Source organism: Arachis hypogaea, chromosome 2, assembly GCF_003086295.3.
Source record: "Arachis hypogaea cultivar Tifrunner chromosome 2, arahy.Tifrunner.gnm2.J5K5, whole genome shotgun sequence".
Classification (NCBI taxonomy): Eukaryota; Viridiplantae; Streptophyta; class Magnoliopsida; order Fabales; family Fabaceae; genus Arachis; species Arachis hypogaea.
Window position 1 is genome coordinate 5,495,873 of NC_092037.1, and position 24,136 is coordinate 5,520,008.

The following is a 24,136-nucleotide window of genomic DNA, read 5'->3' on the forward strand; positions in this document are numbered from 1 at the left end:
CAATTAAAAAAAAAGAGACAACTACATACTTTATTCATGTGCTCAAAGAAGGGAATAGTCATGCGGATGAGTTATAGCTAAATTAAAAATACACTCAAATTCCTTACTTAATTGTTTATAATTCACTTTTTAGTGTGATTTCTCTTTAATTTTCTGCTGATGGTAGCTAGGGATTATCTTTCCCTAGAATAGTTTTCTGTATAGCTTTGTTTTTTAAGCTTTAACTCTATTGATTATAAAAAAATAGACAACATTCTAAGATAACATAAACAAAAATTCTTTTATCTAAAATAGAAATAAAGAAAAATAATTAAAAGCAAAAAAATATATGATCTACAAAAACAAATTCTCTGTACACACACATATATAATTTTAGCTATTCAAGAAAACATGCAAAAAAATAATAATAATAAATTAAGCAAAAATTATCATAAAAAGTTTGGTATTGTATAATATTGTAAACCCTATTTAGGTACTATCCTCATTGTAGTTAAAAATATTACTTATATTCATTTGTGTTTTGTGATTTTAGATAAAAGTATCTAACAATAAAAAAAAAGAATACATAACAAACTAGATTACAATAACGAAAAATGTTAACTAAACTTTTTTCTTTTTTCATAAGATAAATTCTTAATTAGGATTGGCTTGACACAATTTTTTTGTTGTAAAACCAACACAGTTTTTTATTAGTTGAATATGCTCTAATGGTTGAAAAATCCACCAAAAATAGCATTCAATAGCAAAAATTCATCAGAGTTGGTATTCAGTTTGATGTACAACTTAGATCATTACTCTACTATAAAAGCAGCAAGCAATGCAAAAACTTTATATCCATAAATATTTATCTTCTATTTTTTTTGAATATCGAAGACACTTTTCTAATATGGTAGTTTCCTTTTCTCTTGCTATCATGTTATATTTTTTTTCGTTTTTTTCTTGAATTCATATTTTATTTCTTGAATGTTAAATTTGAGTTCCTCAAAGCTATATGTGTTTATGTAGTTTCTATGAATATGTTAAACATATATATACAAATTGCGTTACAAACATTATTGTTCACTACTAATCATATAAGCATAATCATTTATAGGTCAACATGAAGTTTATTTGCGAAGTGGTGATATTATCATTGTCAATTATAGTAATACAATCGAGCATCACATTCTCACGAGAACTTGGAAGTCCAAATCATATCAAGACAACTACTTTTTATACCAAAACGTTCGTACTGGAACCAGGAAAGGTTAGCAGACAAACTTTTTTTGATGTTGAGTTTCCAAGAGGCCACGTTGGAATCAAGAATTTACAAGCCGAACTAGTTGATGAACATGGAAACTCTATACCACTGTATGAGGCTTACCTGCACCATTATTTTGTTTTAAGATATTTTGAAAATATCACCATGTCACAACATGCTAATAAAAGTCAACCTAATTACGGTAAGTATTTTAAGAGAAACGATGGTGCATGTCAAACTTTCGTTAATTCAATTTCTTGGGGTCTTGGAGTTGACGCACGAAGAACTAGTACAGAACTACCAGATCCATTTAGAGTAGAAGTAGGTACGCATCCTGAGGATGTTCCAAAGGAATATGATGAAGAGAAATGGTTAATCAATATTTTGGTCATTGACACACGTGGTGTAGAAGACAAGAAAGGTTGCTCCCAATGCAGATGTGACCTTTTAGACGTCAAAAGTAAAGATTTGACAAACACAACAGGCGTTGATGGAACACCATTGCCTAGTGATTACAAAGGAGGAATTTTTTGTTGCGAGAAGAAGTCTCAATGCAAATTACAACAGGGATACAATGAAAAACAAAAGAGAAAAGTTGCTATTAAATATACAATATCATGGGTTGAATGGGATCAACAGCAAGTGCCTCTTAAGTTTTATATTCTTGATGTTACTGATCAAGTCACATATAATGGATCCGAACCAATTCATCATTGCGCGGTAAGTGACAATTATTTTGTTTTAACTAAATGCTAAGACTTACACTTCATATATTTCCTATAGCGATATATTATGATATGTATTCGATTAGTCAAGCAATATTTATTTTGAAATAAAATGAGTATTAATAATTGGTTCATTTATCTACTTATCTAATAAATATCTAAACAAAAAATTAATTTGCTGTAGGTAGAGTATTCTATAAATCCAGAAAAGACTGATGAAGGACACTACCATATTAAGAAAACAAATATTCCAATGACAAAAGGTGGTAGTCTCATCTATATTACTGCTCATGTACATTCAGGAATTGTTAATGCAACTTTATATGGAGAGGTAACGTTCAATATTTACCATAATTCTCATGCATAGTATTTACCATTAATTACCAATCGTAAACAGTTACATTTATTTAACTATGTACCTAAATTTATTTCTTAAAAACAATAAGATTATTTTCTGATTCATCATCATCATCATCATTGTAGGAAGTTAAATTTTCATAATACAGTCACCATTAAGACGTATATGCCTTTTTATTTTTAATTCAGGATGGAAGAAGATTATGTGAAATTAAGCCAATATATGGAACAGGAAAAGAGGCAGGCAATGAAGAAGGTTATGCTGTTGGAGCGTCTGGTTGCTATCCAAAACCGGGCTCTATGAAGATTAAAGATGGTGAAAATTTAACTGTAGAATTTATACATGAAAACAAATATACCACTGGATTATGGGGCATTTCTATGTCTATTTGGCAGAAGACTTACCAAAATCTTTGTAAAATTATTGAGCACTACTAATGTTAGTTTATCCTCTTTATGTTTTATAATTTAATAAAAAAGCAAAAAAATCTAAGTAGCTTGTTTGTCATAAAAAATTATCGCAATAAAACACATTGACGTAGTTATTGTACATATGTAATTTTTATTCAATAAGATATTAAAAAGTATGATCAAGGAGTATGTTGTTACAAAAAAGTGTTTATTGTTTTTCAATATGAGGCCATAACTGCAATCCCGTCATTACCCGTGGTGGTTGGAAGAAGGGGTATGCATAAAAAGGTCAGAAAAAAGTTAAAAATAAAATGTTGATTATTTATTGATCGTAATGACTTTAAGACAGAGATAAAATTATAACTCTTCGAAAACATTTGGATCAAAGTTAATTATTTTTCAAACTTTGAAAACATCATCAAAACATTGGAAAAATGTCCCAAAAATGAGTGAGAGTATATGGAATATAATAAAATTGAAACTGATTTGATTTTTAAACAAAATTCTTTCTTTGAAATGTATGCAAAATGAGAATTTATTTTATCCTTTATTTGTCTAGAGGATTTTATTGTAGCTGAAATAATTTGGTGTGTCAAAAATACAGAAGTCATATTCATCTTTTAGAAATTAATATAAAAGAGAAGAATTTCGAGAGGTGAATAGGTGGTGGAGGTACGGCAGCACAGCAACCTGGCAAATCGGTAGCAATATCCAATGATTAGTATTGTTCTAAAATGGTGGAAAATGATGTTGTAAATAAAGTATACAAAATTAATAAAATAATAAATTCAAATGAATGGTAAGTCACAGTAAGTGATGAATGTACTATAAATGGATTATTGTTGAATTAATGAGGAATTGATTATATGAATGGCTTGATAGTTTGATTTGTTGAGGTAAACTTGGAATTCGGATGCATTATATTAGAGTGGTTTGGTTTAAATAAGTGTGGAATGGTTTGAAATTAGATTGAATGGAATTTTGGTAAAAGTTGGCAAATTGATAAAATTGGTGAAAACTAAATTTGACCAACTTCGGTGCACTCTCACTTGGCGCTAGGAGTTTGGATTCGTTCGAAATTTTTCTTAAATCAAAGTTAGTTAAAAGATCTTTAAAATGATTTAAGAATGATAGAAAATCAAATTTTATAGAGAAAGATATGAACGATTGAAAATCGATATAAAAAATTGAATTATGAGATTATGCAGAAAACTATAATTTCTTATATGCGTGCCCACACACCATATGGTGCGCATGCACGGAACGAAGGCAAAGGAAGTATTCGTGCGTACGCATGACAAGGGAGTTTTACAAGTTGTGCGTACGCACGATACTGTGCGCACGCACAAGCTGGGAATTACTTCGGGTGCGTGCGTACGCACAAGCCCTGTTTTCACACTTAAACTCTGTTTTCAATTGTTTGGTTTTTTCAACAAGCTTGTAAACTTTTGTACCCCTAATTAAGGTCTGATACCTAGTTTTTGGGCTCTAAAATGAGTATGAGTGTATGAAATGGATTGAATTGAAATATTCCCAAATAACGATTGGTTAAACCGGATGAATTGTTACGGAGATGGTGGTTGGTCCTACCCGCGATGAGGACGGTGGTGTCATCCCGCTCACGTGTTAATGAGAGTGAGCAATTGATAAAAGACTGCGGATTAATAAACCCAGGCTTGAGGGATTAATAACGAATTGAGGTTAAACTATCTTAATAACAAAGTAGAGTTTTGGGGTTATGATGAATCATGATACTGATTGAGACTGTGGTCATGACTGGCGTGAGTTTAGATTGTGATTATGGTTATTCTACTTAGAAATCAATTACTGATTAATGAATACCTGCTTGGGTAAGATGCAAGGATTGAGCTTGTCTCACTTGCTCTGGGTTAAGTAGAGATGGTGGCTTCGCCCTGCCTACAGTGAAGACTGTGGTGTTATCCTGCTCACGAGAAAACATAATTGATTTCTTGATAAAAAAAAATTGAGATTAATGAGTCGATTGTTTTATAAATTGATAAAGAGACGAGGTTAATGAGTTTAATGAAGTAAGAAATTACTAAAATACACTGATAATGACTAAATATGGCCGAATTGGCTGGATATGGCAAGGTATGAGTGATATCTCGCTTGCGTGAATTGGTATGACACCCGCCTGGTGGATGAGTAATGCCTACTTCGAGTTGTGGTGGAGAAGCACATGTTTGAGTAGACGAGTAATACCTACTCCAGATTGTGGAGAAGTCCTTGGGTAGATGAGCAATTTCTATCCGAGTTATAGTTTAAAGATAAATGAGTAATTCCTATCCGAGTTATGGTTTGAGGGTAGATAAGTAATTCCAATCTGGGTTATGGTTTGAGGCACCTACCTGGGTGGATAAGTAATTCCTATCCGGATTGTGGTGAAAACACCGGCATGGATAGATGAGTAATACCTGCTCTGTGTTGTGGTGTTCTATATCCGAGTTAGCTATCGAATATGTGTCAAATTTGGCATTATAATTGACAAGTGAGCTCATGGTCAATAGGACAAGCATGCATCATTTACATTTGTGTGACTTGATTGGGTGTGCATCTTGTATCTGGATTGCCTTATTTGATTAATTGTATTTATATGCTATTTGATCTAATTTCTTTATCTATTATCTCTACTTGTGTATTTTTTATATTGCTTTATATGTATTTGAACAATTGAGAGGTCCCTTATGCTAGCGATGGTGACGCTGAGGGCTATTTTTTATGAGATAATAAAAATTGAATGATTGGATGATGGAATTGAGTATTAGTCGAGATTGAAACTTCCTGGGTAGATGTAAAGGTCGTGGTTTGCCCCACTTACTTTGGGTTGAGAAATTGAGAGTACTAGTAAAACTGATAACTTATGTTGAGACTGATTGCCATTAATAATAATTGTTAGAGACTATAAAACTGGAAGGGTTTAATACTGAAATGAATAATAGTGATATTGAGAGAGTTAATAGTTTAGTGTTAGAAAGAATCGAGATTAGACACAGTTACCAAGGGCTAAGACTTAGTTTGTTTACCCTATTTGGATTAGAAAGGACACTAGGCTTGAACCTTGAATGATTGGAGTTTAAGAATTAAGATTGTCATGCCTTTTTATATTATCTCTATTTGGAATTATTACCCTACTGGGAACCTTCGGGTTCTCATCCGTTGTTGGATTTTATTTTCAGATGCAGGACGTGGTGCACCTCCTTGAGCGTGTTGGTTTTCTCTCAGAAACGAAGACTGCCTTTTGGGTTTTCATTATTGCATTAGATGTTGTTATTTCTCCACTTTTGTATATGTATATGTATATCCCTCTTAGGGTTGATTTATGGAGAAAACAGGTTGTATTTTGTTTACTTTTAGTTTGTATTATACTTTCTAGCTGGTCTTGTCTTTGCAAGTTGTGACTAGTAATTGTTATGTATTTTCTTTTGAATCTTATATATATTTCTGTCATTTTGTATATCGTTGGTGTTTCGAGTGCGATGCAATTATTATTCTGTCATCTTTCTTCACATGCTCCTAGCTATATTATATTTCTTCAATTTATATATATGTACTTTGTTTTTAGAGGTCGTAATGTCTCACTATCTTTGACTTACAACTGCAGCATAAGGTTTTGTGTGGTAGGGTGTTACACCCCAAATATGACCATACAAATAACTAGATAAATGTAATTTTTATTCACCAATATTCAAATTAAATACATATAAGTGAATAATAAATCCGGTAGAAAATTGTTTTAGCCTACATTTACATCAAATGATTATATTGAGTAAGATACATAAAACTATTTTTAAAATTCAATTAAGAAAAAGAGGCAACTACATGCTTTATTCGTGTGCTCAAGGAAGGGAATATTTTTTAAATTCCTTATTATTTGTTTATGATTCACTTCCTAGTATGATTTCTCTTTTGATTCTTTACTGATGTTAGCTACGGGTTATCTTTTCCTAAAATAGTTTTTGTTTGGGGTGGCAAATGGGCTAACCTATTCTGCCTTACCAAAAGCCCCTATCCAGTTTAATGAGGCGGTCCTGAAATTCTACCCCGCCCCATCTAATGGCGGGTAGGCGGCCAAAGCCCACCTATTCTTTTTTTTTAAACTATTAAACATTTAAACAATATATATAATTTCACAACCATTTCAATAAATTTATAATTTCTAAAGACATAAAAATTTATAATTTCTAAATTCACAAATATTTAAATATTTATGATTCTAAATATCTAATAAACATAATCATCAACCAAATCTTTTAAAATAAAATAATAAAACGAACATTATCCAAAATATATAATTAAATATCTACAAGTCTCTAATCAATCAAATATAGAATAAAATTGAAATTATAACTTAAATAAAAAAGAACATTTTAAATTCAATTATCATCTTCATCCTCTTGTAGAAACCTAAATAAAAACGTGATGGGCCTGACGGGTAAGCCTGTTCTGCCCCGCCGAAACTCGCCAAAGCCCACGAATTAGACAGTACAGGTTAGGCGGACTTTTTTATTATGGCGGTCTCTGGCCCGCCTTTTTTGGTGAGTTACGCGTGCCGGCCCAGCCGATTTCAGTCCATTTGCCACCTCTAGTTTCTGTATAACTTTGTTTTCTAAATTGTAACTCCATTGATTATCAAAAAAAGAGACATGTTAAGATACCATAAACAAAGTAATTAAAAGCTAATATTTATGATCTACAATTTTAGTAATACAATTAAGCATGACATTCTCAGTAGAACTTGGGAGTCCAAATCATATCAAGACAGATACTTTTTATACTAAAAAGATCGTACTGAAACCAGGAAAGATTAGCAAAAGGTCTTTTTACGATGTTAAATTTCTAAGAGGCCACATTAGAATCAAGAATTTACAAGCCCAATTAGTTTATTAACACAGAAACTTTATGCCACTGTATGAGGTTTACTTGCATCATTATTTTGTTTTAAGATATTTTGAAAATATCTACATGTCACAATATGCTAATAAAAGTCAACTTGTATGGTAAGAATTTTAAGAGAAATGATGGTGTATATCAGGCTTATGTTAATTCATTTTCTTGGGGACTTGGAGTTGACGCACAAAGAACTAGCACAGAACTACCAGATCCATTTAAAGTGGAAGTAGGTATGCATCCTGAAGATGTTCCAAAAGAGTATGATGAAGAGATTTTTGTTCATTAATATTTTAGTCATTACCATACGTGGTGCAAAAGACAAGAAAGGTTGCTTCCAATGCAAACATAACCTTTACAACGTCAAAAGTAAAGATTTGAGAAATGCAACAAGCATTGATGGAAACCTAATGTCTAGTGATTACAAAGGAGGAATTTTGTGTTGAATACCATCATATTTACCGTTGAATTTAGCGTTGCAGAATAACGGCATCTTTACCGGCAAATTTACTAGTAGGTAATTTAGGCGTCAAAGTCGTCATGTCAAAATATTAACAATGGATTCTATTTTCGATGGTAAATTCACCGATAATAATTGGAGAAAAAATAAAAAAAAAGGCGCGACATTTAGGGTCGGATTTACCGGTAGAAAAATCCGACAGTAAACCCACTTAGTAGAATGATGTGTTTTAGTAACCCGCAATATGTTATCTCGGATTTATCAGACGGTAATTATACTCAAAATTCGAACCGCAAACCCTCTTCTCCCTCATTTGAATTTCTCTCTCTCTCTAACCCTCTCGCCTCCCACTTTCTCTCTACCCCTCTCATCTTTCCGACAGCCCTCTCCTTTCCAGAAGCCCCCTCTGACGCCGACAGCCCCTCCTTCTTTGACGTTGTTCGTCATTTTTACCGTCATCGTTGCTGATGTTGGATTCTGCCACTGCTGTTGCCATTGTCTTTGCCGCTGTTGCTGTCGCCGCTTCTGTCGCACCCTTCTTCTCGGTGCTGGCGCTATTCTTCAGGTAATGCTGCTAAACTTCCCTTTTTGTTTAAAATAGAAATAAGGTCTGATTTGTTATTATAATTTTAATTCTAATTTGTTATTATAATTTTGTATTCGTTATTTTGGTTCTGATTTGTTATTATAATTTTGTGTTCGTTATTTGGTTTTGATTCTAATTAAAATATGTTTTGAGGTATTGTTGATTAAGTTATTAGTTTGATGATGAACAAATTAAAACACCTAAGTAGTTAGGAACTCAACTAATTAGTTAACTGATTAAGTTATTTTTTTATATATTGTGGATATTTTTAAGTTTTAATTTATGATTGAGGTTGGTTGAATTTGTGAAAATAGCAAAAGTGGATATATGTCCAACTATAGGAGAGGTTATGCTAAAAAAATTTCAAATAATATAAATGTACACAAGATTTGTGTTGTATTTGTTAATTTATGTGATTTAAAGTGTCTATGAATTTTATCTTTGCTATTACATTGTTTTTGTGATTAGTGTTAATTAATATGTTCTTTGTAGACATGACGAGAGGTAGAGGTGTCACAGATCGACCTCGTGGTCGTGGTAGAGGGAGGGATTCTACTGGTACCCCTGGGACTTCTCAGTCGTCCTCCTCCTCTACTTTGACTACTCCTGTGACGTCACAGGAAATCGGTGTATAGGACCAGCCATTCATGATGGTCTCTAACCCTAACTATGTGGCTCCTACTACTGCTCCATCCCTGTAACCAAGAAGTCATCCGTTTGCTTCATCAGAGTGGAATCCTCCACCACCTCCTCTGCTCAGTAGCACACTATCTCGACGACGATGCTTCCAGTGGCAGACACTGCAGTGCCAGAATCCTCTCACGGATCCAAGCTAGATGCCTCTCCACCACCTTCCATCGTACGGATGATGATCTGACTTGATGGTTTGACGGCGTGAGTACTATTTTAAGTATTTTACATGCAACCATTTTAGTTAGTTTGATTAATTTAGTTACAGCCAATTTTCTAGTTTTAATGGATTTAGGTTATTAAGATAGGTTCGATTTAGGTTAGTATCTTTGAACTATTGAAAGTGTTTGAGAATTCTTGATTATTGATGGATGTTGCTGCTTAAGTTATATAATGCCATATAAATGAAACTACTAATCTTAATTAATTGAACTGCTTATTGTTGATTGATGGATGTTACTGCTTGATTCTTGATTATTGTTTGTTGATTGTTCATAGATGTTGTTGTTTAAGTAAATTGTTGATGGATAGAGTTTTTGGCGCATTCTAGTCACAGATGAAACTTTGCCAAAATTTATAAAAAATATAAATATAATTGAAGTTTATAGATTGCTTCAAATAACTTTTTAGTAAACTACTAATCGTATGTTTTTCATTGATAGGTTTGCGCTAAAAAACAATGCATGTACACATGAGTTTACTAATGTCATCAAGCTGATATACGACCACGATGGTCGAGCTTCAAGAAGATCCCAACTAAGACTAGAGAGCAATGGTTTCAGAAGTGGGCGGTAAAAACTCCACATATTCAAGCCTTAGTTAGTTTATATATTCTATTTTGTTTAATTATGTATTTAATTTTGATTAACTCGTACTTAATATTATTTCTACAGGAGAAATTTGTATAAGACAAGAATTACGATCTCATGATCGAGAAGATCTTCGACTATCGAATGGCTACGTGACTTCAGTAGATGTTGGAGGACGTACGTGAGCACCGCAACCATCTCACCATTTGGCCCTGCCCGGACATTAACAAAGCACTGTACGCCTATTGGGAGACTGATGATGGGTCACTGCACTGCCCGCAATCATCTAATTCTTTATCAGCCATTTCTATTTCTTGCTAGTGTATTCTTGGTTGGTTCTTAATATCCATGTTCAATTATAAGAATTATATGGTCTTTTATGGTGTGTATTAGACTTTTTCATTAGAAACTCTTGAAGCTTTGGAATTTTTAATGAAGTTACATCTTCCCAATTGATATTTACAAATTGCTATCGAATATCTCACTACAAATTATCATAGCCATCTTAAATTCTTTCTGTAAAGTGTTGTATGAGCTGGTGCAATGGAATTTTCTAATCTTCTTTCCTTGTATGTGTAAGGTCACTTGATAGATCTGGTATTCCTTTCAGTATCTACAGTTTGTTTATGAAATTCACTTGCTAGTATTGCATGTTCCCTAACTTAAATTACTTTACTAGCAAAGCTTTATATTTTGTGGCTTGCAGGTTATAGATTGCTTTAGTAAATTAGTATTTATGAAAGTAGTCCTTTGCTGACATTTTATTTTTTCTTAGGTGTCTTGTTCGAGTTTGGTGCCTCCCGATACAAGGGATACCTTATATCAAACCTACCACCTAATGTAAAATCATCATTGTGATCAAGTTTATGTTCATTTTAAGGAAGAGGTGTCTTGTTCGAGTTTGTGTTATCTGTTTCCTGTTTATTACAACCAAATTATTTTCTTCTATTGGTGTTATCAATTAGTTTTTTTTCTAATTATACAAAATTATGATTTTATCTATTTAGTCCTCTTTTATACACGTATCTTAAGTTTAATCAATTATGACATAAAGAAAATAAGTTATAGTAAAAAAAAGGTACAATATATTGTATTCTAGCAATTATTTTTTTAAATATCATGTAGAAGATTGCGGAGGGTTGAAAACCACCGCATTTTTTTAAAAAGCACCTATCAGAATTGTGGCGATTTATAATCGCCGCAATTTTTTTAAAAATTAGTACAGGAAATAGCGGTAGTTTTAATTAAACTGCCACAATTCCCCAAAAAACCGCCTCTATTTCCCGGTTCCCTTGTAGTGGGTTCAAGCATTGCCGTCTCACAAACAGAACTAGCAGGGCATCGACCAGGTCGTTGAAATATATCGGTGGGTCAGCGACTTTCATGAAAACAAAGGCCAGGCTAGTATGTGACTTGTTTCATTAAGAATTAAGTTAAGTTTGTTTAGTCTTAATATAATGTTATTCTTACTTAACTTAACTTGTGGTTTCAAAATATATAGTCTAAGTCGTTGGATCATGATGCGACGATGGCGAAGTCCTTCAAGTATACTCACACCTTTAAGGAGAACAAGGAGAGATTTGCTGATCAGCGGGCCGCGGATCATTATGTGAGTAAACATCATGTAATAAAAAGTTTTCAATTAACTACAACCATAATCATAAAATGTGTTACGCAGGAGTCTACACGCAAATATTGGATCAATCTCAGCCTACTGAAGACGATGGCAATAACTCCGCTGCATCAGTCGTCGATCCTGACATGGTTAGAAACGAGGCCACATCTGAGCCGTACAAAAATCGCGTTTATAGAATGGGATCATTTTTTGCTGACAACCTCCGCACATCCACATTGAGACATTCATCCTCCTCTGCTACCAATGGGCCTGTCGATCCCGAGGATGGCGCCGATTTGAGGGAGCAGGTGCTGCTCCTCACTCAGAGCCTTCAACAACAAGCTCCGCAGCTGTGAGAGTCTGAGGAGAGGTATCAGGCGATCCTTTCACACATGAAAAACACAAATGACCTCAGGCTGGAGCGGAGGCGGGAGCTACAGCAATTTCAGCTGATGGAACGCCACATGGCGCCATACGAATGTCAGATGCGCAATGGTAGTAGCGGCACTGCTGGTGGCAGCGACGCTGCTGGAGGCACACAAATATTATCGCCTTGGCCGCTGCCTCAGTAATAGGACCAGTGGGACGATGCCGATGATTATGACAATGACTATCAAGATTTTTATACACTATTTGATTGTATCATATCCTCTGTTATTTGACTTTTTATTTTATTTGTACACTTGATAATTTGACATATTTGGCTTCAATTTTAGAATTTGACTACTAATTATGTAAAAAATAAATTTAAATAAAAATTTAGAATTTGACCATTAATTTCATAAAAAAAACACAAGATGATGAACTTGTTGTCGGATTTCCTGAGAGAAAAATCTGGCAATAATAATGCGGGAACAAAATAGTTTGGCTTCAAAGTTACTATAAAAAAATCCATTAGTAACTAACATTAGATATTCGTAACATAAAAAACTAATTGTGCCGCTAAATCCACCGCAAGTTATCGACAGATAATAAAATCTGACGATAAATAGTTATCAGTAAAGTTTATACTATCAAATTAGATTTCATGAAAAATCTTACGATAAATAATTACTGGTAGATTATTTTTGTTTTTCTATTAATAAATTCGATGATACACAACGTTTTTATTGTAATGTATGATATGTATTTCAATTAGTCAAGCAATAGTTTTTGTGAAATAAATTGAGTATTGATAACTGCTGGTTCATTTATCAACATATCTAGTAAATATTCAAAAAAAAATTCTTAATTTACTATAGGTAGAGTATTCTGTAATTTTAGAAAAGTCTGATGATGGATACTACCATATTAAAAAAATAAATATTCCAATGAAAAAAAGTGGTAGTCTCATCTATACTACAGCTCATATACATTCAAAAATCGTTAATACAACATACATTATATGAAGAGAAACGTTCAATATTTACCATCACTCTCATACATCATCTATAATTAATTATTAATAGTAAACAATTATATATATTTATTTAACTGTGCATGTATCCTAAATTTATTTCTTAAAAACAAGAAACTTATTTTCTGATTCATCACCATCATAGGAGAAGTTAAGTTTTTAAAATACTGTTACCATTAAGATATATATATATATATATATATATATATATATATATATATATATATATATATATGTTTTTTTTTTTAATTTAGAATGAAAGAATATTGTGTGAAATCAAGTCAATATATAAAACGGAAAAGAGACGGAAAACAAAAAAGAATAGTTATCAGAATCGAACCGGTAATTAATCTGGTCATACGACTGGGTCATTGGATTACTGGTTCAACCGATGAATCACTGATTCACTCGGTTGATCCGGTCATAATTAAATAAAAATAATAAAATTATAAAAATAAATTAAAATCAAAGTTAAAATTTAAAATATATGTCTTCACAAGTATATTAATAACGCTACATTAATAAAAATAATTATCTTATATATTAATTGTATAAATAATCATTTAAAAGAAGAGATATAATAAAATAATTGTGTAAAATATTTTATAATATTAATATATTAAAATTAAATTATAAAAATAAATAAATACAATATTATTATTGAAGAATAAAAATAATATTTTACAATATAATTACTTTAATATGATATAATTATAATTTTTTTGAAGATGACAAGTGTTTTGTAAACACAAGGTATTGCTTTTTAGTATAGATATAATTTTAGCATATAATTTAATTAAAAGACATTAGCCTAGTGGATGGCTGGTGCTCTAGTTTTGGAAGGTCCGTTCGATCCATGGACATGTTTTTTGGGTGATTAATATAGAAAGGTTGTCTCCTACTATGATCCCGCTTTCTGCTGGTACACTGTGGAGGCGCGCGGGTTACATTGATCTAGTCGGGCTAACAGATTCAGTTCAATCCGAATTTGACCAGTTCAATCTGGGTTAGACCGATTCTTCACGGATCAATAGCACAAACGGTCAGACATTTATTCCGGAGTTAAAAGTTTGGTTCACCAGTTTTTCGATTGAACCGGTCAAGTCCGGTCTGGCCATGGACATGTTTTTTAGATGATTAATACAGAAAGGCTGTCTCCTACTATGATCCCGCTCCCCGCTAGTGCACTATGGAGACGCGCGGGTTTTCCGAAAGACGACGAACTTTCCGAAGGATTTTCCGTCAGTAATTACAGACGGATTTTCCGTCAGTAATTACAGACGGATTTTTCGTCTGTAATTACAGACGAATTTTCTGACGGATTTTTTGTCTGTAATTACAGACGGATTTTTTGACAGATTTTCCGTCTGTAATTACAGACAGATTTTCCGACGGATTTTCTGTTTGTAATTACAGATAGATTTTTCATCTGTAATTTGAACCTTGGAAAATCATCTCACACTCTGAATACAGACAGAAAATCCGTCTGTAAATCCGTCAGTAAGGAAAAATAGTTTTTTTTATTTTTTCAATTACAAAATAAACTTGTTTTCATACAAAATAAATATAAATTTAATACAAATTTTTATCTAATTTGTATTCAAATATTTTTAATATTTCAAAAAAGAAACATTCATCGTATTATCAAACTAAAAAAAAATACTATAAACAAGCAAGTCATAAACAAATTAAAACATTGTAATTCTATAACCAAATCAAGAAATATAAAAAGAGACATGTAGGAGTCAAGTTTGCTGGATCTAGACTGAAATTTATATATTCTAATTCTTTAATTTAACATCATCCTTAACACTGCTTCTTTACTTCATGGAGACAAGTTTGCTGAATCTAGACCGAAATTTATTAAATCTTTCTATTTCTGGTTAAAATGCTAAAATATTTATCTCAAACTCCCAATAGCGTTCATCATATGGAAGCTCTTTCCATTTCATCACATGATATTCCTACTCATCATCAACACCCCTGTACCAATCATATAAAAAACACAGTCCCCAAAAAATAAGCATTTGTTCACATGATATTCCTTCACATCATCAATTTTCTTTTCATAATATATATATATATATATATATATCTATATATATATATATATATATATATATATGGATGCTCAAATTGAACAATACAGATTCCAGACGACTAAAAGCCTTGAAATTTTAATCCCTTCAAACTTTCTTGTACCACAAAATAGTTCAACTTAATTAATTACCCGTTGTTATTCTGCATGTTACTAATTTGGGCATACAGTTTTTCTGCTTCTTGTTGATAATACTGCAAAATATACTATAATTTAATTAATATAATGGTAATTATGGCTATCATGGAATATATATAAAATAATATGTTCTATACTTATACCTGAGCATTAATCTCGAAAGCAGATTCAGCACCAGATGAATTTGAGCATGATTTCTTATACCTATTAATAGTTACTTTGACATTGCAATTTATAATAGTATTATTTGATTAATTGATGTATATTATTGAAAATCAGCATTCTAAAATCTAATAAACAATTAGCAACCAATCTTAAGGGAATGAAGTCGTAATAACAACTATCGGGTTACATGCTAATTTAATAAACATAAAAGAAAAAACTATCGGGTTACATGCTAATGAGAGAACAGCTGACTAAAAGAGAAATTGGTACAAGATATCCCCCTCCTTTACAAGAGTTCATGTAATGCAAATTTAAAGCATGTCAAGGCAAACATTGTAATTTTGGGCTTGCAACCGTTAATATAATAACAAAAAGGAATGAAGTCGTGTCTGTCTAATAGAAAAAGATGTATGGAAGATTCTGCAAATGCACCATAAACGATGGCAAGAAAGAATTACAATAAAGTTAAATATATCATAATCGAGGTAAGAATAATTACCACATCTTCAATATTGAAACCCTTAGTCCACTTTATTGTAATAATAACAATAATTGTAATAATAACAATAAAGAAAGTTATGAACAAAGAATAATGTTGAATCATTAAAAAGAACTAACCATTCCATGATCTTTTAGCCACTCTCTTAAAGGTCTATTAATATTCTGAGGATCATAGGATTTACCATAAAAGAAGTCCGGAATAACCACATAATAACCAGAAGCTGCAATTTTGTCTGCAAGCTTCCTAAACAACAAAAGATGAACAATGTTATTTAAGACAGAAACACATTGAGATGGAAACAGAGATAATTGACAATAAGAGTAGATTGAATCAGATTAGCCTCCTGCTTCTATTGGTGGTAAAATTTATCAAAACCTTCAGAAATTTTAAGTGAAAGATAGCGAGGCTTTAATCTTAGCAAGTAACCTCAAACAAAAAAAGCTTATACCTTCCCTTCTTGTCAATTTTTGTTCAGACAACTGTCAAATAAAAACACATTCAAATAATTAGAATAAAACAACAAAATTTGGTTTAATGAGGAGAAATAAGCTACAAGACATGTCCTGAATATTAACTCACCTCCAAATCAACATATGAGGGATTTCTTCCTATTGATTTAAGAAATTTGTCAAGACCACTTGCATTTAGAGCTGCAATTTAAAGAATCAGACTTTATATATCAGTGTAACTGTAGCAATGCATAATGAATCCAACAAAGAACCTATTAACTTTTGTCATATGTCAAATTAGACAAGAGAAAGATAGCACTGGGGTTTAAAAGAAGTTACCAGGGTCACACAAGGGAAGCTGGTCTTTGCCAAAGAAGAAGTTACCAACAGAGTCAACTATCATTCCGAGCTTCGAATCAAGCTTCGCCATTCAACAACAACCACCGAGTTTCCACTGAGTTGGGCTGAGTTTTTCACGAATCGCTGCAGACATGACTGACAAAAAAATCTCTTTCTTCGCTGATAGTAAAATAATTGATAAACCTACAACAAGCTCAATCAGCATTAACAGCAACAAGAAGATAGAAATTGTGAAGAAAAATTGATAAACCTAAAATTGACACAGAAAAATTGAGCCCTAAGCATTAAAATCACAAAATCAGATTATACCTGAAATTCACTAAGGGAGCAAACGCGACAAGAGCGGCGGCGGAGAGAGCTATGTGACGACGGCGATAAAGGGAGCAGACGCGACGAGAGCGGCGAAGGGAGCTCTGCAACGATGGCGACCAAGGGAGGAGAAGCGACGAGAGCGGCGGCGGAAGGAGCTCGTGCGACGCAAGGGATGACAGAGAGATCGTGCGATGCGAATGGCGGCAACGGCGGTAGAAGCTCGTGCGACCAGAGAAGAAGCAGCTCGTGAGGAAGAAGCTCGTGTGTGAAGTGTGAATGAACATGTGTGAATTGTGAATGAAGCTCGAGACATTAGGTTAAGTTAGGTTTACATCAATATTTTTCGACGGAAAATTTTAAATTACAGACCGAAAATCCGTCTGTAATAATTTAATAAAACGCAGTATTTTGTTTATTTAGTTACAGACAGATTTTCCGTCTGTAACCATTTCCCACGAAAAAAAAAAATTTCGATGGATTCTCTTTTCCGTCTGTAATTTACGCTAATTCATTTTTTTTGTTTTCCGACAAAAAATTCCTCTAAAATTTCGTCTGTAATAACTAATTTTCTAGTAGTGAATTTTTATGTTTATTTAGCATAAAACTTGCTAAAATCCTTTTAAAATTATTAAACACTGCTAATGTTTTTTTTTTTTGGTTTTGTCTACTAATGTTTGTTTATTTCCTCGCTCTATGTTTTGTCAATTTGAAAAAATAGCAAAATATCTCAGACAAAGATATAAGAAAAGCTTATATAGAGTTCTTGATTGGATGTAATCGATAGAATTAAGTAACTTGTTTGTCATTAAAAATAACGCATTGACGTACTTATTATATTGTACAGTTGTACTTATGTAAGTTTTATTCAATAAGATATTAAAAAAATATGATAAAAGAATGTACTGTTATAAAAAATTATTTATTACAAAAAAGAATGTATTACTTTTCAGGAATGAGTATACGTGTTTAAATAATTTATAATAATATATAATATATATTATGATACTAAACTTATTATCACTTTTGTGAAAAAAAAATGGTTGCACCCAAGACGATTGCGGAGCAAACCCATTACTCTTTTTTCTTTTGCGCAATCATTCAGCAACGTGTGAAGATTATGTCTTTTAATTTTTATACTTTATAATTAATGAGATCATTATTGAACATATAAGACCTAATAAATTAAATAACTAGATAAATATAATTATGATTCACCAATATTCGAATTAAATACGAATAAGTGAATAACAGAGCACACGATAGTTTGTTTTGTTTACACCAAGAAATTATATTGAACAAGAAATGGGAATTATTATTTTTTATGGTAACACTAAAAAAATCATAAAAAATCAGTTAATACAATCTGAATTTATTTTATTTAATATTTATTAATTTTAACGATAATTAATAAACATTAAATAAAATAAATTTAGTCTACTTTTTATTAATATTTTTGTTATTAAATATTTTTATATTTTTAAAATTAAATTAATAATAAGAGACCACTACATGTTTAGATATCACAAACAAAAATTTTTTTACCTAAAAAAGAAATGAAGAAAAAAATTAAAAGCTAATATTTATCATCTACAGAAGCAAATAAAGTAGACAATAATTAGGGTTATTAAACAATAATAACAATAATTAAATAAAAAAAAACTGAAAAAGGTAAAGCTAAATTTTAACTATCCACACCAAACGTAGAACCTTTACAACTGCTACTACACACGCTCCATTGATCGGAGTTGGTCATCATCGACGACGGCGCAACGCCGCTGCCGCACTTCGCCACCGTCCTCACACTCTCTATCAACGCCTCGGTCCTAGAATCTTGTGCAAGAATCTCCGACAGCTTCTCGGGGCTTATTACAAGCTTCACCTTCCACACACCCGTGTTGTTGTACCTAGGAAGAACCTCATGAGGTTCCCACCATGTGTTCTTGTTATTGTTAGGGTTAGGGTTTGTGTTCTTTTCACACGTGGACATTCTATATGGTGTTATGTTGGGATTATTGGTTTCGGTTATAGGTACCCTTTTGCTTGATGAAGATAATAATGTTGGATTTAGAGGTAGGAGGTAGTATATTTGGCCGCCATGGAGTTCTTCGCTGTTTGATAGAGGTTCTGATATCATGTTATGATACCTACGAAAAATGCCATGGCCCGGAAACTCGTTTGTTATGCATTCAACTGTGATGGGAGAGTATAGTTCCATGATTCCACCATTTGAGGTCACTACTTTCACCATCATGTCCTCCAATACACCATTTTGCAACCCTTTGAACACACAATTCCCCATTTTTTTTTCTTTTGGGAGAAGATCAATTTTTTTTTTTTTTGTGATGGTGGATATTGTTGATGTGATCTTAATATGATGAGGTTTTGATTAAATAAAGGATTTGGAATGGTGAGGGAGAGAAGGAATTGAACTATTGAAGGAGGTTTCTTGAGGGTTTCTTTCTTGTTTGACTAACCGACACAAAAAGGGATCAAATACTTTTCTTCTTTGTGATCAAGAACTAGATTACTTATATGAAAGAAATTGGATGTATATGGTGACAATAAGTTGGCTTTTATAGTGGGGTGGCCCCACTTGCATCATTAAGGAAGTAATTTATGGCAATTGTTTCTTTAGCACCATTGTTTAGGAGTTAATTATTATACATTCTTAGCTTGAAGATCATTGATGTCAAATAACTAAGATCTTTTAGATATGCTTTTGATGCAATTTTGTTAGATATTGTATGATAAAGTATGATATATTTTCATTACATTTATCTGTTAGATATAAGAGAAAGTATTAGGGAATAATATTTTTTTTGAATAACTTAAATAATAGGTTAAAAAAATTAATTTTAATTTTAAAAATCAAATTTTGAATTAATTAGATATAATTTTTATTTTGAATGCGTTAAGGATTTGAAATGCAGTTTGTTATTTACGTTATTCGTATCTTATAATAATTTTATGTTTAAATACTAAGATAATTACTTTTAAAATTTTAAATAATTTTACTAATGATAAAATATTTTTTTAACTATTCATATGTGTATGTGATTCTTTATGATGTCTCAATATTTTCTAAATAATAATATATAATGTCTTAACTCTGAATATTAATAGCTCCTAATAAGTTATAGATCTTTTTAAATGATTTCAGAACGTTATTGTATGTTATTTATAACTAACATGTCATTATTTATTTTGTTCAGTTATTATTGTATTTTTGTTACATTATTATTAAGGAGATAATAATTTAAATTATTTTATTAAATTTAATATTTATAATTTATATATTTATTATTTAAAATTATATATTTATTATATCTGATATTATACATTTATTTTAGAAGTAATTAATAAATATAAAATAGACCAGTTTAGATTAATTTAGGCTGATTTTATTATTTTTTAAATATTTCTTCTGTTTTATTATATTCTTAGCATCTAATATTAAGGTGCTAATAAGATATAAATAAAATATTTGAGAGGACCTTTTTTCTTGATTGGGAGCATCTTAGCATTTGTCTTATAGCATGCATTATGATCATCCTTTATTTTGTGAAGGCAATTATAAGATACAAATTAATCAGATTTTGGTCAACGATGATATAGGGGGATCATGATTCACGGTCAACATGTCTCATTAAGCTAATAATGCTGAACTTGTTTTCTTATTCATTCATGGGGCGGGGTACTTGTATCCATTGTTTACCTTTGCTTTAGAAAGAGGACCCACTTTTCACCGACAGTCAAAAAAACAAGATGAGCGAGGTGTTGCAAAAAGTAAAAGGTTTCAATATTTAAAAAATAAACAAAAAGTGGGGTTTTTTTAACAAAAAAAATAGGAGATTCGAAGCCGCAACATCTCAATTGAGTATGAAAAGACTATACCATTTGAACTATTACTTATTCACATAAAAAGTGAGGTTTTGATTTGGTAAACATTGTTCGTTTTAACCAAATTCTTTGATTAAATATTTAATTTTTTTCAAGTAATTTATAAAATTTATTTTTAAAAGATAATTTTTTAAAATTGTAACATTTATAAATGGTAAATTAAATTAAAACTAATTTCTAATAAACATAAGCGATAATAATTATATTTAGTAAAATAATTTTTAAAATTTAAATAAACAATAATATAATAATAAATTTGAATATTTATTAATATATAAAATTATATTAAATTATTTTAATTTTAATAAATATAAATAACTTTAAAAAGTATTTTTTAAATATTTTTAAAATTAATTTTTAAAAACTGTAAATATAATGAAGTGTTTATAATGATTTTAAAACGTACATAACACCTAAATTAGTCAAGATTAACATTGTGTTTTCGAGATAAAAATATAATAACAGTAAATATAAAATGTTACTATAAGTCTAATAAAAAAATACTTTTAGAAAATAAAAATAAAAAATTATTCATATTTTGTCTAGATATTTTTATGTCAGAGACAAAACATAAACATAACCTAAAATATATAATTGGACAAGATAGCTAGTCACAAGATTGCTAGTTATATATATTTTACAGTGGAAATTCAGGTGTAGTCGACTTTACGTGAAGTTGATAACTAAGAGCCATTAGATAAAAATTTAGTCAAATTAGTCAAACTATCTAACGTCTCTCAACTATCAACTTCACGTGAAGTCGACTGCACCTGAGTTTTCACCATATTTGATCCAACAAACATACATTATTGATTATTATTTCATGGTGCATGGTTAGTTTGCAAAGAGGAAGGTTGGTGAGGGTGAAGGGTGATGGTGGGTAGGGTCATGCATGGAGGTATGGTGGGATATGGAATCCTAATGATGGTGAGAGTTGAACATAAAAACAATAATATTGTTTTCCGGTAATTAAGTCAAAAAATAGAAGCATCTTATGGCGTATGAAATAGTATTTAATTTGTTTTATCAAATAATAATCAACGCAACGATGTCGGTGATGACTTGTGAATTGTCATATATTATAAATGATAAAAAAAAAGTAATGTTAGAGAGTTAATTTTTTTTAGTTAATATCGGTTAATTTTTTAAAAATTATTTTATTTATTTTAAATTTTAGATTATAAATTATAAAATTTTAATTTTAAATTCTAAATTATAAACCTAAACTCTAAAATTGATTCATATTGACTAACGAAAAATTTGTTCCCTGTACTTTCTCACGATGAAATTAGCCTATGCTTAATTACACCCGTTTAACACAAAATATTGTTAAGTAGGTTAAGGGTGGCTGGATATAGTTAGTTTTCGAATTAGTTATTTTTTATTACTTTCTGTTACACTTTCTATCATTATATAGTATGCAACCACTTTCTGTTACACAAAAATTTGTGATGTATTCTCAATCTTCTAATGCGAATTATGCTTTCTTCTTTCACAAGTTACTGAACCTAGCTAGAAACTCTGTTCTTCTATGCACATATAGTTCATACACCAATACTGGTTTAACATTCAAGAACAAAGTTGTGCATTGTTGGAATTGAAATCTTATGAAGTTTGAAAGATCATCAACAAATACTTCACAACATCGTCTAAGATCACAACTTAAATCTATAAGAAGCTTCAAATTGTTTTTTACTCTTTGCTACAGGAGTATTGGATTTGAATATTGAATATTCAAGAAAATACCACATATCCAAGCAATAATTGATGGAGTATTTAAAGAATATATTAAGCATGTCATTCAGTCATTTCAAAATTAAAATTATTTAGAGTATATACCCATTTTAGTCCCCAATAAATTTTAGATCAGAGACTCTAGTCCTTAACTAAAATTAATTATTTGATTGATCTCTAATAACAATTAAATTCGTCAGTCACTTGGATCCTTTGTTCCGTCAACTTTAATGGAAGACAAAATAGTCTATGACAACTCTAATAGGAGATAAAATGGTCCTTGCTCCTTTATTCAGAAACGACGCTATTCTTTCCTAATTTTCATCGTATCTTGTATAACCCTAACGTTCATACTCTTCCTTTTTACCTTCATAGTCTTCTTTTCCATTTTTTCCTTCCTCCTTTTCATCTCCAAAATCAAGCCATGGTGTAATTGTCGCACGTGTCACTACAACAAATTCGGGCTGAGGCAACCCTTTGAAAACGTTGCCTATAATACGAAAAAGTGTTGCCTTTGATCAAAGGCAACACTTTCTGACAAAACGCAACGCTTTTTGGGGGTTGGCTATACGGCCGTTACTTTTAGTCTAAGGCAACGCTTTTATGTATCAAAGGGAACCCTTTTTATGGCAACCTTCAAAAAACGTTGCCTTTTCTACAAAAAAAAATAACTCTACAAAAGGGTTGCCTTAGAGTACCCAAAGACAACGTTTTAGATAAGACTTTATGTCAACACTTTTTATGAGTTGTATTTTCTAATACATAAAGCAACACTTGTCCAGATTTTTTTTTAAGTTGCCTTTTCATATACCTAAAACAACACTTGTCCAAATTTTTTTAAGCTGCCTTTTTATAGACTTAAAGCAACACTTATCTAAATTTATTTATAGTTGTCTTTTTCTAATACCTAAAGCAACACCTTATTGAGTTTTTCTTAGGTTCTCTTTTTCTATATCTAAAGTAATATATTTTTAACTTTATTATATTTATATAAAATTTAAAGGAACAATATTTAAATATTTAAATTCAATTTAATCAATATAAGAAGAGAATGAGCTAATAAAAATATATTGCATATATATAGAAAGGTCTTCCAAGTACCAATTAACATACTTGTTAAGTTACCAAGTCAAATAAATGATAAACATAAGTAAACAAAATACATATTTTTCTCATAATGAAATTGAACAAAAAAGAAATTAGTTTTTTCATTTGAAACCAAAAAGACTTTATGCTTCACTATTGTGCCAAGAGTCGCCTTTATCTCTTTAGAAAACTTCA

At 31.1% G+C, this 24,136-nt stretch overlaps 1 protein-coding gene and 2 pseudogenes across 1 annotated transcript; 2 read left to right on the plus strand and 1 right to left on the minus strand.

The window, feature by feature from the left end:
* Positions 1 to 1,099: 1,099 nt before the first annotated feature.
* On the plus strand, positions 1,100 to 2,741 carry LOC112720885 (uncharacterized; annotated as a pseudogene).
* Positions 2,742 to 7,173: 4,432 nt separating this feature from the next.
* On the plus strand, positions 7,174 to 8,087 carry LOC140176469 (uncharacterized; annotated as a pseudogene).
* A 10,688-nt stretch (positions 8,088 to 18,775) lies between these two features.
* Positions 18,776 to 19,731, minus strand: LOC112734410 (uncharacterized). Its single transcript, XM_025783718.3, has one exon. It carries the CDS (start codon positions 19,518 to 19,520, stop codon positions 18,903 to 18,905), a length of 618 nt encoding a protein of 205 aa, XP_025639503.1. The 5' UTR covers positions 19,521 to 19,731; the 3' UTR covers positions 18,776 to 18,902.
* Positions 19,732 to 24,136: the final 4,405 nt, after the last annotated feature.

Coding starts and splice junctions, on each gene's coding strand:
- LOC112734410 (XM_025783718.3), bottom strand. CDS start 19,520: ATGGGGAATTGTGTGTTCAAAGGGTTGCAAAATGGTGTATTGGAGGAC.